This window comes from Aquarana catesbeiana, linkage group LG10 (assembly GCF_042186555.1).
Source record: "Aquarana catesbeiana isolate 2022-GZ linkage group LG10, ASM4218655v1, whole genome shotgun sequence".
NCBI classification, from domain to species: domain Eukaryota; kingdom Metazoa; phylum Chordata; class Amphibia; order Anura; family Ranidae; genus Aquarana; species Aquarana catesbeiana.
Window position 1 is genome coordinate 232618745 of NC_133333.1, and position 16269 is coordinate 232635013.

The window sequence follows — 16269 nt, forward strand, 5'->3', positions numbered from 1 at the left end:
AGGCAGGCAGCTACAGTATTTACAGTTAGTGTACTGTGTCCTCTGCACAGTGTGCACCTAAAGCTACCTGAAGAAAATTAGTGGTATTCTTCTGATCCTATTAATACCACAGGCAGGCAGCCACAGTATTTACAGTTAGTGTAGTGCGTCCTCTGCACAGTATGCACCTAAAGCTACCTGGGGACAATTGCTGTTGTTCTGCTCCTATTAATACCACAGGCAGGCAGCTAAAGTATTTACGGTTAGTGTACTGTGTCCTCTGCACAGTGTGTACCTAAAGCTACCTGAAGAAAATTAGTGGTGTTCTTCTGATCCTATTAATACCACAGGCAGGCAGCTACAGTATTTACAGTTAGTGTAGTGCGTCCTCTGCACAGTGTGCACCTAAAGCTACCTGGAGACAATTGCTGTTGTTCTGCTCCTATTAATACCACAGGCAGGCAGCTAAAGTATTTACAGTTAGTGTACTGTGTCCTCTGCACAGTGAGCACCTAAATCTACCTGATGAAAATTAGTGGTGTTCTTCTGATCCTATTAATACCACAGGCAGGCAGCTACAGTATTTACAGTTAGTGTAGTGCGTCCGCTGCACAGTGTGCACCTAAAGCTACCTGAAGAAAATTGGGGGTGTTCTTCTGATCCTATATTAATACCACAGGCAGGCAGCTACAGTATTTACAGTTAGTGTACTGCGTCCTCTGCACAGTGTGCACCTAAAGCTACCTGAATAAAATTGGTGGTGTTCTTCTGATCCTATTAAAATCACAGGTAGGCAGCTACAGTATTTACAGTTAGTGTAGTGCGTCCGCTGCACAATGTGCACCTAAAGCTACCTGAAGAAAATTGGTGGTGTTCTTCTGATCCTATATTAATACCACAGGCAGGCAGCTACAGTGTTTACAGTTAGTGTACTGCGTCCTCTGCACAGTGTGTACCTAAAGCTACCTGAAGAAAATTGGTGGTGTTCTTCTGATCCTATATTAATACCACAGGCAGGCAGCTACAGTATTTACAGTTAGTGTACTGCGTCCACTGCACAGTGTGCACCTAAAGCTACCTGAATAAAATTAGTGGTGTTCTTCTGATCCTATTAATACCACAGGCAGGCAGCTAAAGTATTTACAGTTAGTGTACTGTGTCCTCTGCACAGTGTGCACCTAAATCTACCTGAAGAAAATTAGTGGTGTTCTTCTGATCCTATTAATACTGCAGGCAGGCAGCTACAGTATTTACAGTTAGTGTAATGCATTCTCTGCACAGTGTGCACCTAAAGCTACCTGAAGAAAATTAGTGGTGTTATTCTGATCATATTAATACCACAGGCAGGCAGCTACAGTATTTATAGTTAGTGTAGTGCGTCCTCTGCACAGTGTGCACCTAAATCTACCTGGAGACAATTGCTGTTGTTTTGCTCCTATTAATACCACAGGCAGGCAGCTACAGTATTTACAGTTAGTGTACTGTGTCCTCTGCACAGTGTGCACCTAAACTACCTGAATAAAATTGGTGGTGTTCTTCTGATTCTATATTAATACCACAGGCAGTCAGCTACAGTATTTACAGTTAATGTACTATGTCCTCTGCACAGTGTGCACCTACAGTAAAGCTACCTGAAGGCAATTGCTGTTGTTCTGCTCCTATTAATACCACAGGCAGGCAGTTACAGTATTTACAGTTAGTGTACTGCATCCTCTGCACAGTGTGCACCAAAAGCTACCTGAAGACAAGTGCTGGTGTTCTCATACTAATAATACTATAAGCAGGCAGTTGATTCTGCTAGCTGCAGTTTTAGTATATATATATATATATATATATATACATACATCCCTGCTTTGTTCAGCTACATCTCACTGCAGGCCATTAGTATGTCTGGAAGGACAACAAGGAGAGGCAGTCACAAGCCAATAAAAGAGGGCAAGCAGGCTCTGTGTCTAGAGGAAACAGTGCTGGTCGTAGAGACGGTGCATCCTCATCAGCAAGTGGCCGTGGGACACGCTTGTCCTTTTTTTCGGCAGCTGGCCGTGTTGAGCCACAACATGCGGAAGACTTGGTAGAGTGGATGACCAAGCCGTCCTCATCCTCCTCATCCTCTCTCACCCCGGCTCAGGGTACTTAGTCTAGCAAAGCAGCTGCCAACGCTGCCTCTTCCCTAGGCTAAATGGCATCAGTCACTCATTCCCTAGCCCCACGATGTCCTCCTGAGGAGTCCCCCGAACTGTTTGACCACAGTGTTGGGTACATGCTCCAGGAGGATGCCGAGCGTTTTGAAGGCTCCGATTATGGTCCCCAGCTAGAGGAAGGCAGTAACATGAGCCCAGAGAGAGGGGGTGCCCAAGAAGGACAGCAATCTGGCAGTCATGTTCCCCCAGCTGCAGCATACTGCCAGTTTTGCTCCAGTGATGAGGGGGGAGGGGATGATGAGGTCACTGACTCCACGTGGGTGCCTGATAGGAGAGAGGAGGAGGGGGAGGAAGAGGCACATCACCAATGAGGCAGGATGCCCTCCAGGGGCCAGCTTAAGGGTAGCACACCAACTGCATCCCACCGCAGAGCTCTGCATATGCAGGGCGCTTCTGTCTCTGTGCGTTATTCCAAAAGTTCTTTGGTGTGGGCCTTTTTTGAGACAAGTGCATCAGATTCCACCACTGCTATTTGCAACATATGTCTCAAGCGTATCTCACGTGGCACATCTCCTGCTTGGGCACCACGTGCTTGACCAGACATATGTTGACCTGCCATGCAGTTAGTTGGCAAGCGTACCTAATGGACCAACACCAAAGCACAAAGAGGACCTCTCCTTGCTCCTCATCAGCTGGGATCTCCAACCCCACTATACCTTCAGTCCTCTCTGAGACCTGCACTGAGAGGAATGAAGGTGTAGAAATAGGTGTGTCACAGCCAAGTACTTGGGGGCAATCTGCTATCGGTACACCGATGTCAGATTGTACCAGGCAAATTTCCCCACCCCAGCTGCTGTACCGCCGAAAGAAGTTCGCTCCCAGCCATCCATATACCCAGCGGTTGAATGCTAGCTTGGCTAAATTGCTAGCACTTGAACTGCTACCTTTTCAGTTGGAAGACTCTGCCCCCTTCCGTGAGTTTGTGGAATGTGCGGTTCCTCAGTGGCAGGTTCCCAAGCGCCACTTTTTCTCAAGGAAGGCAATTCCGGCTCTCTACTGGCATGTGGAAGGCAATGTCTTGGCCTCGCTGGACAGGGCTGTCAGTGGTAATGTGCAAGTTACTGCTGACTCATGGTCCAGCAGCGCAGCACATGCAGCAGAGGGCCATCAATGAGTACCTGTGCGACTATGGCATCAGGACAGGGTCAGGGGAGCTTGCTTTTTTTCCCCAGGCCAGTGGGCTATGATCAGGGATGCATGCACTGTCCAGTCACCATTTGAGGAGGCCACGAGGATGGTGAGCAGTGACAATGCATGCATCAGTGACACTGTCCCTCTTGTCCACCTGTTGGAGCACACGCTACGTGGAATAATGGACAGGGCACTTCAGGCAGAACAGAGGCAGGAAGAGGAGGACTTCCTTACCTCTCAAGGCCTCTCAAGGCCCCCTTTATCCAGTGTTCCTGCGTGCCCGCCGATCATACAGAAAGAGGACGAGGAGGAGGAGGAGGATTGTGTCAGCATGGAGGTGGAGCCTGGCAATCAGCATCAGCAGCAGTCTTCAAGGGATCATTTACAGTTTGAAGAAACCCATGGACTTGTACATGGCTGGGAGGAGGTGGCTCTGGATCATGTCGTCCTTAGTGACCCAGAGGACTCTGGACCGAATACCTCAGCAAAACTACGCTGCATGGCCTCCCTGATCCTGCAAAACCCGCGGAAGGGTCCTCATATTCGTTGTATCAAGGGGAGGGATCATTACTGGCTGGCAACCCTCCTTGATCCACATTACAAGGGTAAGGTTGAGGACCTTATCTTGCCATCGCAGAGGGAGCAGAGGATGAGACATCTTCGGGAGGCCTTGCAGAAATGTTTGTGCAACGCGTTTCCAGAGCCTGGGGAGGTTACAATTTCCTGGTCCTCCTGGACAACATGTTGCTGAGGCTTCGGTCAGTCACAGAAGGAGCGGTGGAGAAGGTGGCCGTCTGACCGATGCGTTCAGACAATTTTTTAGTCCACAGCCTCAAGGTATGAACGGTTCCAGCAACCATCGCCAGCGTCTGATTCACATGGTGCAGGATTACCTAGGGGCAAGATCAGACTTGGACACCTTTCCCACCAAAAATCCTCTGAGTTACTGGGTCTTGAGGATGGATCACTGGCCAGAGCATGCACAGTATGCAATTGAGCTACTGGCCTGTCCTGCATCCAGCGTTCTTTCAGAACGCACATTCAGTGCTGCTGGAGGCTTTGTAACCGATCACAGGGTGCATCTGTCCACCGAATCGGTCGATCGGTTGACCTTCATAAAAATGAATCAGTCTTGGATCACCAGCTACCAAGCACATGATGCTGATGTAACCGAATATTTTTTTTTTTAATGTGAGATCTGTTCAAGTCTGCCTATGCTGAGTGACTATCCGGTTATGCTGAGTGACAATCCTCTTCCTCCTCAATTTTCATGCTGATGATAGCTTTTAAGAACATTTTTGGTTCTGGGCAACGCCACCAGTGGCTAAGGCCCAATTTTTCTGCCCGTTTAACAGGTGCATGTTTTCAGCCCCTGTTCAACAGGGACATGTAATTACAATTCTTGATCTAATATTTCACAGCAGGGCCCATTCCTGTGCCCAGCAAGAGTAACTGTGAGGGCTTACAGTGTTGTGGCAACACCACCACCAAAGGCCCAATTTTTCTGCCCCTATTCAACAGGTGCATGTAACTACAATTCTTGATATAATATTTCACAGCAGGGCCCGTTCCAGCGCCCACCAAGGGTAACTGTGAGGACTTACAGTGTTGTGGCACCAGCACCACCACCACCAAAGGCCCAATTTTTCTACCACTGTTCAACAATGGCATGTAATTACAATTCTTGATCTACTATTTCACAGCAGGGCCCATTCCTGCGCCCACCAAGAGTAACTGTGAGGGCTTACAGTGTTGTGGCAACACCAACACCTAAGGCCCCAATTTCTGCAGAGTATATAGGGCAGGCCCCTACTTTTAAACATCCAACTTACAAACGACTCCTACTTGCAAACGGAAGGAGACAACAGGAAGTGAGATGAAATCTACCCCTAGGAAGGGAAATTTTCTTCTGTAAGAGTTAAAATGGGAAAAACATGTCTCCTCTCCACTGATGTTTTATCACCAATCCTTGTTTCACTAAAAACCACAAATTTTCAAAAAACATTTGTCATTGGGACAGAAAGTGAGGTGAAATCTTCTCAAGAGGTGCACAGACAGCAAAACAAATGTTACAGGGGTGATAATTCCCTATGTTTTCCAAAAAGCTTAAAAATAGATTTTTTGGCTGGAGCTGGAGCTATACTTTAAAAATGTACCAGTTCAAAATTACAAACAGATTCCAAAGGGCCTGGTAATGGACTGGGGGGGGTTACCCATGCCATTTGTCTCACTCATTTTCATCCATATTGCCGGGACCCGACATTACATTAAAGCCGCAAGCAGTTTTAAATGACTTTTATTCCTTTACAAATGTCATTTTGTGCAGGGACTGTTCTAAGCACGGGAAACACGCGCCACTTTACAGGCATACTATAGACACCCCCAGGTACGATATGTAAAGGAATATTTCATTAAAATCACTGCTCCCGAAAAAACGGCCATTTTTAATACTTTTGTTTACATTGATACATGTCCCCTGGGGCAGGACCCGGGTCCCCAAACCCTTTTTAGAACAATAACTTGCATATTAGCCTTTAAAATTAGCATTTTTGATTTTGAACGTTCAAGTCCCATAGACTTTAACGGGGTTCTAAAGTTTGCACAAATTTTCGGTCCGTTCACAGGTTCTGGTGTAAACTAAACCGGGGGGGGTGTTGGGCTCATCCCTAGCCGGGGATAGGCCCAAACTCTGGCCTAGCAGCCTGGACAGCACAACACACGTCCACCCATAAAGCCGTCCAGGTGGCACTAAAACCCCGAACACCTGACCCCACCCAAACAAATAGGCTCTCCCAGCAGGCCAAGGGACCCAAGAAGATCCCTGCCCATTGGCTGAGACACCTTAATCCATTCCCAATCTGTCCTTGCAATGCCCTTGTTTTATCTAATGTCACCAGATACCCGGCCATCTAGTGACAGAAGAGAGAAGTGCAGCAATTCCAGACTTAAGGTGAACTCAATTGATTCCTAACAATTGGCCAAGGCCAATACACCTGACAGGTATATTTAGGAGCAACCCTGCCTAGACATCAGGGTGCTACACTGGAAAACACATCCCCTAATTTCTGATCAAATACAAATAAACATGATTTTATTTTATATCTGCTCTATACTATATCTATTAGGGGTGCAACGGATCGTCACCGATCCGTGATCTGAATGGGTCAACCTGTTCAGAGTGGCTTCGGCCTAGCTCCGGCCATCTTGGTACACCCGGCAGTGGCGGTGAGCTGCGCACTGACGTAATCACCCCTCTGGTCGGTGTAACGACATATTCGGTGACCCATCGCAGTTTGCTACAGAAGTGATGTCCCGTCGCCGCCATCTTGCTACACCCCACACTCGTCCACAGTAAGGATACACTAAGAAGGGGGAAAGCGGACATGTTGTTACACCCACAGGAGTTTTGCATTTTACACATATTTATAACAGTAAAGTCAGTTTATATAGTGAAATACAGGACTTACAACTCCGTCTCACTACTTAGATCTTGAATTTTAAAAGCAGCGTCAGCCCTGCTCATCTCACAGGTTTGCTAATCTGACAGAAGTTTGCTGCTTTTAAAATTCAACATGAGTGGGGGAGATGTCTATTACAGTGGGAGAGATTGTGGATATTACAGTGAGTGGGGGAGATGTCTTTTACAGTGGGGGAGATGTCTATTACAGTGGGAGAGATGTCCATTACAGTGGGGGAGATGACATGGATATTACAGTGGGGGGGATGATGTGGATATTACAGTGGGGGGGATGATGTGGATATTACAGTGGCCCAGTTAGCCCAGGTTGTCCTGGACCCTCCCCACTCTGTGACTGGACAGTGATATGAGAAGCAGCACAGTGATGGTCTTGTCTCTCTGTCACTCTGCTCCTTCCTTCTATCACCACATGAACATGTGCTGCTTTTTCCACTCACACTCCAGTCCTGTAGTACAGAGACTGCAAGAGGCGGATAGCAGGTTGGATTCAGGTACACTGTTTGCATTTAAAATGATTACAGAGCTCCATTAATCTGAGTCTTTTATATCTGCCTAGAACTCAGTTTTAATACATATATAAAATACATCTCGTTATAGAAAATTATTATTACCTTTCTCTTTTTATATGCATAAATATTCACCTTATTCATCCAGTCAATGAGACTCAGCTGATCACAGATCGGAGTAAGGGGCCGATCCCAGCTCCTTACCACGTGATCAGCTGTCAGCCAATGACAGCTGATCACGTAATGTAAACAGAAGCAAGTAATAGGCTTTTCCTTCTCGCGATGACAGCGTGAGGATAAAAAAAAGCCGATTACCGGCTTCTGTAAACGGGACATCGGTCACTCACACAGGCACTGCCGCCTCATCAGTGCCCACCAGTGCCACCTACCAGTGCCCATAAGTACTGCAAAGCAGTGCCCACCAGTGCCCACTAGTACCACCTATCTGTGTCTACCAGTGCTGCCAATCAGTGTCCACCAGTGCTGCCAAGCAGTGCTCACCGGTTCGCATCACCAGTGCCACCTATCAGTGTTGCCTATCAGTGTCAGCTACCAGTGTCTATCAGTGCCACCTATCAGTGCCACCTTTCAGTGCCACCTATCAGTGCCTCCTGATCAGTGCCCACCAGTGCAACCTATCGGTGCCCATCAGTGCAGCCTATCAGTGCCCATAAGTGCAGCCTCATCAGCGCACATTAATAAAGGAGAAAAATGACCTGTTTGAAAAATTTTGTAACAAACTATGAAACCCCAGTAGTGATTAAATACCACCAAAAGAAAGCTCTATTTGTGTGAAAAAAATGATAAAAATGTCATATGGGTACAGTGTTGCATGACCACGCAATGGTCATTCAAAGTGCAACAGCACTGAAAGCTGAAAATTGGCCTGGGCAGGAAGGGGGTTTAAGTTCCCAGTAAGCAAGTGGTTAATGAGCAATTACAGTAAGTACAAGATCTCTGTACTTTTCTCTTCTACATGTTAATGAGCCAATACCAGCTGGTTATGCAACACAGCCCGGCTGGGATTTTTTAATACACCTCCCTTATCAAAGTACCAAAAGTGACCACCAAAAGTACCCCTATTGACTTCAAAGCATTTGAAATCCTTTGTCTGCATTGGTGACACCCAAGCTGATGTCTATCAGAAAAACTAGAGAGACCTGAAACTGCTCAACTCCAAGGAGTGACTGATCTAAGTTCTATATATAAATTACAGATTGAGCTATTGAAGTAGAAGTCCAATCAAATACTCTCTAAACTTCAACCTGCTCCCACCTCCATTCTAAGCCCAATCTTAACTGCCCTGTAAAGGAAAGATATCTATACATACCTATTCTGAAGGTGCTCTGGTCCAGTCACATGATCTCTCTAGCAGCCGGCTTCCATGGAGAGGAGAGATTGCCAACAACGGCTGCAGTACCTGGGTGGTGACATCACCCAAAGGTCTCACGGTAGAGGAAAATGGTCTGGTTGTCATATGATCGGCTTCCAGAGCCGGCTTCAGTGTATTGGAGGGACAACTGACTAAGGGTGCCCCAAAGTAAGCCTACAGGTTACGAGTAATCACCGTTCAAGGTTGGTCTCCATCTGTACCACCTTCACTGCATACTACCAGGTGCTGACCCTATTCGTTACGGGCTTCACAGTACAGGAAAAGGGTCTGGTCAGCCACACAGCCGATAAAATCACATTAATTTAGATATATTCCAAATAGACACTCCACAATGTACAATCAAGGGAAAATTTCACACCAGCTAGTGCTATTTTCCCTCAATTGTACATTGTGGAGAGTCTATTTCGGAATATGTCTAAATTAAGGTGATTTTATCAGATGTATGGCCGACCAGACCCTTTTCCTCTACTGTGAAGCCTGTAATGGACAGGGCCGGCACCTGGTAGTGTGCACTTGAGGTGGTACAGGTGGAGACGGACCTTGAGCGGTGATTACTCTTCACCCATAGGCTTACTATGGGGCATCCGTAGTCGGTTTGGACTGGAGGGCCCACAGAATAGGTAAGCATAGACATCCTTTCTTTACAGAGTAGTTGGTATAGGGCTTAGAATGGGGGTGAGAGCAGGGTTAAGTTTAGATTTGACTGGACTTCTACTTTAAACAATGTGAATAGGCTTTTTCAACACAGTAGATAAGGATAGCCCAGAATAAAAACATTATAAAGAGCTGAGAGATCCATCTGCTGGACGAAAATATAGATTTGAACTTTTCAAATACAATATTTCAAAGTTACCTGACTAAAAACATGAAAAAAAAAGTTTGTATTTTAACCAACTTAATAAATTAAATATACTCAAAAACAATAGAAGTTGCCTTTAAAGAAACAATCTTCTGTAACCTAAAATGCAAAAATCAGAAAGGGGACAAATCACCTCGTTCCTTCTAACTCAGCTGCGGCTGATGATGTATGCGACCAATCATATGCTCCGGTACGGTCATGTAGCCATCTGCTCAGTTCCATAATACATTTCTCTTGGAATCTTAATAGGACTATTTTTTTGAAGGAATTGGAGGCGGAATAAAGAAGGTGAATGAAGGAACCAAGGCTGATGTCAATCAAAAGTGTACCCTTAACTCGACCTGGAGGAATATTAGAGATTCAGATGTTATCTTACCCGAAACTAATTTCACTGCCAAAAAAAAGATTTCATACTTTCATAACATTTGGCATTTAATGACGCTGCTAGATGAAAATAGCTTTAAAAAATCCCAACCAATATATAATATGGCTCTGGGATTTCCTGCTAGGCCAGCCATTATATGTCACATTATCCTCCATATATGAAAGCACCAGATGAGCAAAGATCTGAGACTGAGAGAGAGAGAGAGAGAGAGAGAGAGAGAGAGAGAGAGGGTAAGGAGAGTATAAAGGGGTCAGAGGGTCATTTGCAGAGAAACAGTCACTTTGCTCTACATCTGTTCTGATCATTTAGGCTCCATTCACACTTGTGCAACTTCAAAATTTTGTGATTTCCACTGCGACTTTACAGTGTAACTTGATGCAACTTTTATGCCACGTTGGACGAGTGGGACTTTGTTGCGCCTTTGGCTTAGACCATGTGACTGCGTGTACTCTACAAAGTCGCACACACATGTATATGATGCAGGTGCAACTTTCATGCGATTTTTGAGGGTTTACATTGAAGTCTATGGGCCTCAGGTTGCATGAAAATCTGACCAAAGTAGTACAAGAACTACTTTAAAGTTGCTGTGACTTTAAGGCCTCATGCACACAGGGCGTTAAAAAAAACAAGCTGCAAAGCCAATACCGACATCAGGAAAAACGCGCTTTTACAAGTGTTTTGCATTGACGTTAATGGTGTTAATGCACACAGAGTTCCACTTTACATCAGAGTTTGCAGGATTCCCCCTTACATGCTGCATTAGCGTTTAGCAGCGTTTCTCTGCCCTCTTCTATTTTCCACTCCCAAATCCAATTACTACAGCTTAACAACGCTTGACGCGGCTTAATGCTGTGTACAGCATTAACATGCATTTAGCCATGTCAGGCGTTTTTACAGCTGTAACGCTGCTGCCTAAAAACGCACTGGCCTGGGGTTTTTTGCAGCTTGAAAATGCCCCTGCCACTAAAAGCTCCTAAAAGCCTATGTGGACACATAGAATAACATGGAAAGACGTTTTAAATCTGTAAAAGCAGCAGGAAAAACACCCTGTGTGCATGAGTCTTAAGTCGCACAAATATGAACAGTACATTGGAAAACATGGGGTGCAACTTGGCATGTGACTTTGGGGTCCAAAGGTGCATGACAAGTCGTACAAGTGTAAACTGGGGCTTAAAGATAGAAAACAAATATGATAATGTTTGTGAATTGACCTTTTGCAAGCAAATACATAAAAAGTGATAATATAATGATTAATGCCACATGCACACAGTCTGACTTTCCGACGGGAAATGTTCAATGTGAGCTTGTTGTCGGAAAGTCCGATCGTGTGTATGCTCCATTGAACATTTGCTGTCGGAATTGCCGGCCACAAATGTTTGAGAGCAGGTTCTCAAATTTTCCAACAACTTCACTTGTTGTTGGCCAACAATTGTGTGCAGTTAGTTTGCAAGACAAGATCCCGGCACACGCCCTGCGGACAAAAGTCTGACGCTCTGTTGGCCAACAATCTGATCGTGTGTACGAGGCTTTAGATTTTTCAACAACATTAGTCTTTTTTGTTAAAAACATCAATATAAGCTGTACATACAGGTGCTGAACTGATAGTGAATCATCCTCATTGGAAATGTTAAAAAATCCTCTGCAAAGACCATGTCCTCCTTATTAGAGAAATATAAATCCAGAAAACTTCTGGAATCCATTCCATGTACATGATAGAGTTTATGTGTTGTGGAATCCATCGTCCTGCAATGCTGAACTTCACCTCTTTGATTTCTGCTTTCAACTAAGCTTTAATGTTTGAGTTCTATTTATATTCTTTTGAAATAAGGTGGTTACATTTTATTGTAATATAATCATAAATATATTTATAAGGCAGTCATGGGAATAGTGCTGACTGAGGTATGATTGCCATCTGAGTTTGCAAAGGTTTAACCACTTTAAGACCAGGCTTTTTTTTACATTTGTTGTTTTAAAGTAAAAATCTGTATTTTTTGCTAGAAAATTACTTAGAGCACCCAAATATTATACAGTGGGGAAAATAATTTTTTGATCCCCTGCAGATTTTGTAAGTTTGCCCACTTACAAAGAAATGAAGGGTCTATAATTTTTTATCATAGGTGTATTTTAAATGATAGAGACAGAATATCAGCCAAAAATCCAGAAAAACCACATAAAACAAATGCTATACATTGAGTTGTAGTTCAGTGAGTAAAATAAGTATTTAATCCCCATGCAAAACACGACTTAGTACTTGGTGAAGAAAACCTTGTTGGCATACACAGTGGTAGACGTTTCTTGTAGTTGGTCACCAGGATTCAGTGTTGCCAACCCCCCCCCGTGAAGTGCAATTTACTGGCAGGATGCCAAAATTTACAAACTGCCCATTTTTTACTGGCAACATTCATGAAATTTACTGACAGAGCCAATTTTTTTTTATGACACTGCAAAAGTACCTAAAATGACATTTTTCACTGCTAAACAGTGCAAAGATCAATATTTACACTATAAACACGTAGCTAGTGCTATTAGTAAAGTCTTTACGATAAACAAATGTCAAAAACACAGAGTTCCTCCTTACATCAGAGTTTGCAGGGTTCCCCCTTACAGTGCAAGGGAATTCTGACATAAAGGGGAATTCTGAAGATCATGATCTAAAGGGGAACTCTGATGTAAAGGGGGGAGGTGCTCTGGTCACCAGAGACCACCTTTTACTAGAGTCCACTACATTCTCCTTTACATCAGAAACAAAAAACTGGCCACTGGCGATCCATGGAACAGAGGGGAGGGATCGCCGTCATCTATCAGTCACTAGCCCTTCAATCCCAAAAGACTCCTTACATGCTAGCCTGGGAGAGTGATCTTTCCCTCGACTGGGATCTTGATAAATGGAGAAGTACCTTCAACAGATCCTTTAAGGGCATTAAGAATATCTCCCTTATTGAATCTAGTATCAAGGTCATTACCAGATGGTACCTCACCCCGGACAAATTGTCCAAAATGTTCCCAACAGCAGACCCCAAGTGCTTCCGAGGGTGTCAGCTCTTGGGCTCAATGACCCACATATGGTGGGAATGCCCCAGACTGAGGCCCTACTGGAGCAAGATATTCTCCCTGATTCGAAAAATAACGAAAATCCAAATCCTGAAAACCCCAGCCATAGCTCTTCTCAATGACAACTTACCTAAGACACCAAAACGGTCACGTAAACTAATACACTTCATCCTCCTAGGTTCCAAACTCACCATTGCCAAAGCATGGAAACAACCCAAGGTTTCCTTCAAGGCAGCTATTCGTAAAATATCATGGTTTATGTCCCAAGAGAAACTCTTGAGCGTTCTATACGACACCAAAGCGCAATTCGAAGCTATCTGGGAACCATGGGCGCAGTTTATGGGTATTTCTCTCATACCTGGTGTCCAACCTTAAAATTACAAGCATTTCAAAAGGGGGCGGGGGCCCCTCCCGACGATAAGCTAGCTTCTCTCTCCCTCTCCTCTCTTTCCCATATCTTCTCCCCTTCTCTCCTTTAATGCCACTACTCTTATGCTCTCCACTTTAGGGGACACCTGGAACTCTGATGTGGGGGGCACTCTGGTGACCAGAGTTCACCTTCTGCAGAGTGAATACACCAATGTAAGGGGGGGGGTTACTGATATAAGGGGGAACCTTTATTGTTTTCACTCTCCCCTTACACCAGTGGCCCCCCCTCAGACTGGCCTGACGGTGATGTCACTGACCTCCTCTCAGGTGCACCACGCAGGGCTCAGTCAGTCAAATCCAGCTTGGTGGCTCTGGTTTTATCCTATAGTCTCTTCTCCACAGTCCACACCGACTCCTCCCGTAATCCCCATCCCGGTGGCATTCTAACTTTCAATGCCTCTCCAGGCTTCCCCTCAGAGACTGCAGATATGATACTAGACAAGAGATGGCCAGAGATTGCAGACATGATACAGGAGATGGTTAGCGGCTGCAGACATGGTACAGAGGTGGTCAGAGGCTGCAGACATGGTATAGAGGTGGTCATATGATGCAGATATTATACAGAGATAGTCAGAGGATGTGGACAGGATACAGAGGAGGTGGTCAGAGGATGTGGACATGGTACAGAAGTGGTCAGAGGATGTGGTCAGAGGATGTGGACATGAATGATGCAGAGGTGGTCAGAGGATGTGGACATAGTACAGAGGTGGTCAGAGGATGTGGACGGGATACAGAGGAGGTGGTCAGAGGATGTGGACATGGTACAGAGGTGGTCAGAGGATGTGGACATGAATGATGCAGAGGTGGTCAGAGGATGCGGACATGAATGATACAGAGGTGGTCTGAGGATGTGCACATGGTACAGTGGTGGTCAGAGATTAAAATGCATTTATTTTAATTTTTCTTGATGAAATCCAGTATCCGTGCATTAACAACGCAGTCAGCAAGTGGTAACACCTCCGGAGAGGTTATGTTTTCCTGTTCAGAATCACATTTAAAACCCTGCTTGTTAAACTATTTTAGGTGCATTTCTTTCTCCTGAATTTCCTCTCTGAATAGAATACTAAATGGGCATTACAGGGAAAGGTTCCAATATTCTGCAAGTGAAGAACGTAAATTTTGGTTCCGCAATTAATTTATCAGCAACATCTATAGGTTATATTCAGAATCGATTGTAAAGTCTCGTTTTTTCTTCTATAAAAATAACAAACATTATTATTATTATTATACAGGATTTATATAGCGCCAACAGTTTACGTAGGGCTTTACAACTTGAGGGTAGACAGTACAAATACAATACACTTTAATACAGTAGGAATCAGAGGGCCCTGCTCCTTAGAGCTTACAATCTAATAGGGAAGGTCAAGAGATGCAAGAGATAATAACTGTGGGTGATGTGCTGATTGAGAAGATAAATGTACAGTTGTTAGGTGGGGGCCAGATAGGCTTCTCTGAAGAGATGAGTTTTCAGGGATTGTCTGAAAGTGGATAAAGTAGGAGAAAATCAGACAGATTTGGGTAGAGCATTCCAGAGGATGGGAGAGGCTCTGGAGAAGTCCTGAAGGCGAGCATGGGATGAGGTGACAAGGGAGTTTGAGAGCAGGAGGTCTTGGGAGGAGCAAAGAGAACGATTAGGTTGGTATTTGGTTACTAGGTTAGAGATGTAGCTGGGGGCCAGGTTGTGGATGGCTTTGTAAGTTATAGTTAGTATCTTGAATTTAATTCGGTGACTGAGTGGCAGCCAATGGAGGGATTGGCAGAGGGGTGTAGCAGATGCTGAGCGGTTTGTGAGGTGGATGAGCCTGGCAGCAGCGTTCATGATGGACTGAAGTGAGGATAGCCTATTTAGAGGTAAGCCAATGAGGAGGGAGTTGCAGTAGTCGAGGCGGGAGATGACCAGGGAGTGGATTAGAAGCTTTGTGGTAACACTGGTTAGGAAGGGGCGTATCTTGGAGATGTTGCGGAGATTGAGGCGGCAAGTTTTGGATAGTGATAGAATGTGGGGTCGAAAGGTTAGTTCAGAGTCCAGGATTACACCTAGTTCCTTGGTGTGGGGAGATGGGTTGATAGTTGAGCCGTTGATATTGACAGAGAAATCAGGGGAAGTGGCACCTGAGGGAGGAAATATCATGAGCTCGGTTTTGGATAGGTTGAGTTTGAGGAAGTGATGTGACATCCAGGCTGATATGTGCTAGTAAGTTGGTAATGCGTGAGGAGACAGATGGAGAGAGCTGGGGGGTGGAGAGATAGATTTGGGTGTCATTAGCGTAGAGATGATATTTAAAGCCGTGGGAGGCAATCAACTGACCCAAGGAGGTGGTGTAGATTGAGAAAAGGAGAGGTCCAAGAACAGAACCTTGGGGGACCCCAATGGAGAAAGGAAGAGAAGAGGAGGAAGTAGAGTTGTAAGTGACACTGAAGGAGCGGTGGGATAGGTAGGATGAGAACCAGTGAAGAGTACAGTCACGGAGACCAAAGGAGTGGAGTTTTTTGAGGAGGAGGGGGTGGTCCACTGTGTCAAAGTGGAGCAGCAGAGAGATCCAGGAGAAGTAGTACAGAATAGTGTCCACTGGTTTTAGCCATTAGTAGGTCATTTGAGAGTTTAAGGGGAGCAGTTTCCGTGGAGTGTTGAGGGCAAAAACCAGACTGAAGGGGATCAAGAAGTTTATTCATGGTCAGATGGTCGCTTAGTCGGTTGTAGACCAGTCTTTCAAGAAGTTTGGAGGAGAAAGAGAGTAAGGAGATGGGACGTAGGTTGTTGAGATTGGTGGGGTCCAGTGAGGGCTTTTTAAGTATGGGGGTGACTAGCGCATGTTTTAGAGAGATTAGGAAGATGCCACAAGAGAGGGAGAGGTTG

The 16269-nt window shown here is 45.1% G+C and overlaps 1 protein-coding gene across 1 annotated transcript in view; it reads right to left on the bottom strand.

Annotated features, from left to right (window-relative positions):
* Positions 1–11729, bottom strand: part of LOC141111273 (nicotinamide N-methyltransferase-like) — a 302361-nt gene extending 290632 nt beyond the window's left edge. Inside the window, exons 1-2 of the mRNA XM_073603417.1 lie at positions 11521–11729; positions 9681–9888 (exon numbers count right to left, since the gene is read on the bottom strand). Of these exons, the coding sequence (XP_073459518.1) occupies positions 9681–9888; positions 11521–11671 (359 nt within the window). The 5' untranslated portion in view covers positions 11672–11729. The remainder of the gene's footprint in view (positions 1–9680; positions 9889–11520) is intronic.
* Between the last annotated feature and the right edge of the window lie 4540 nt (positions 11730–16269).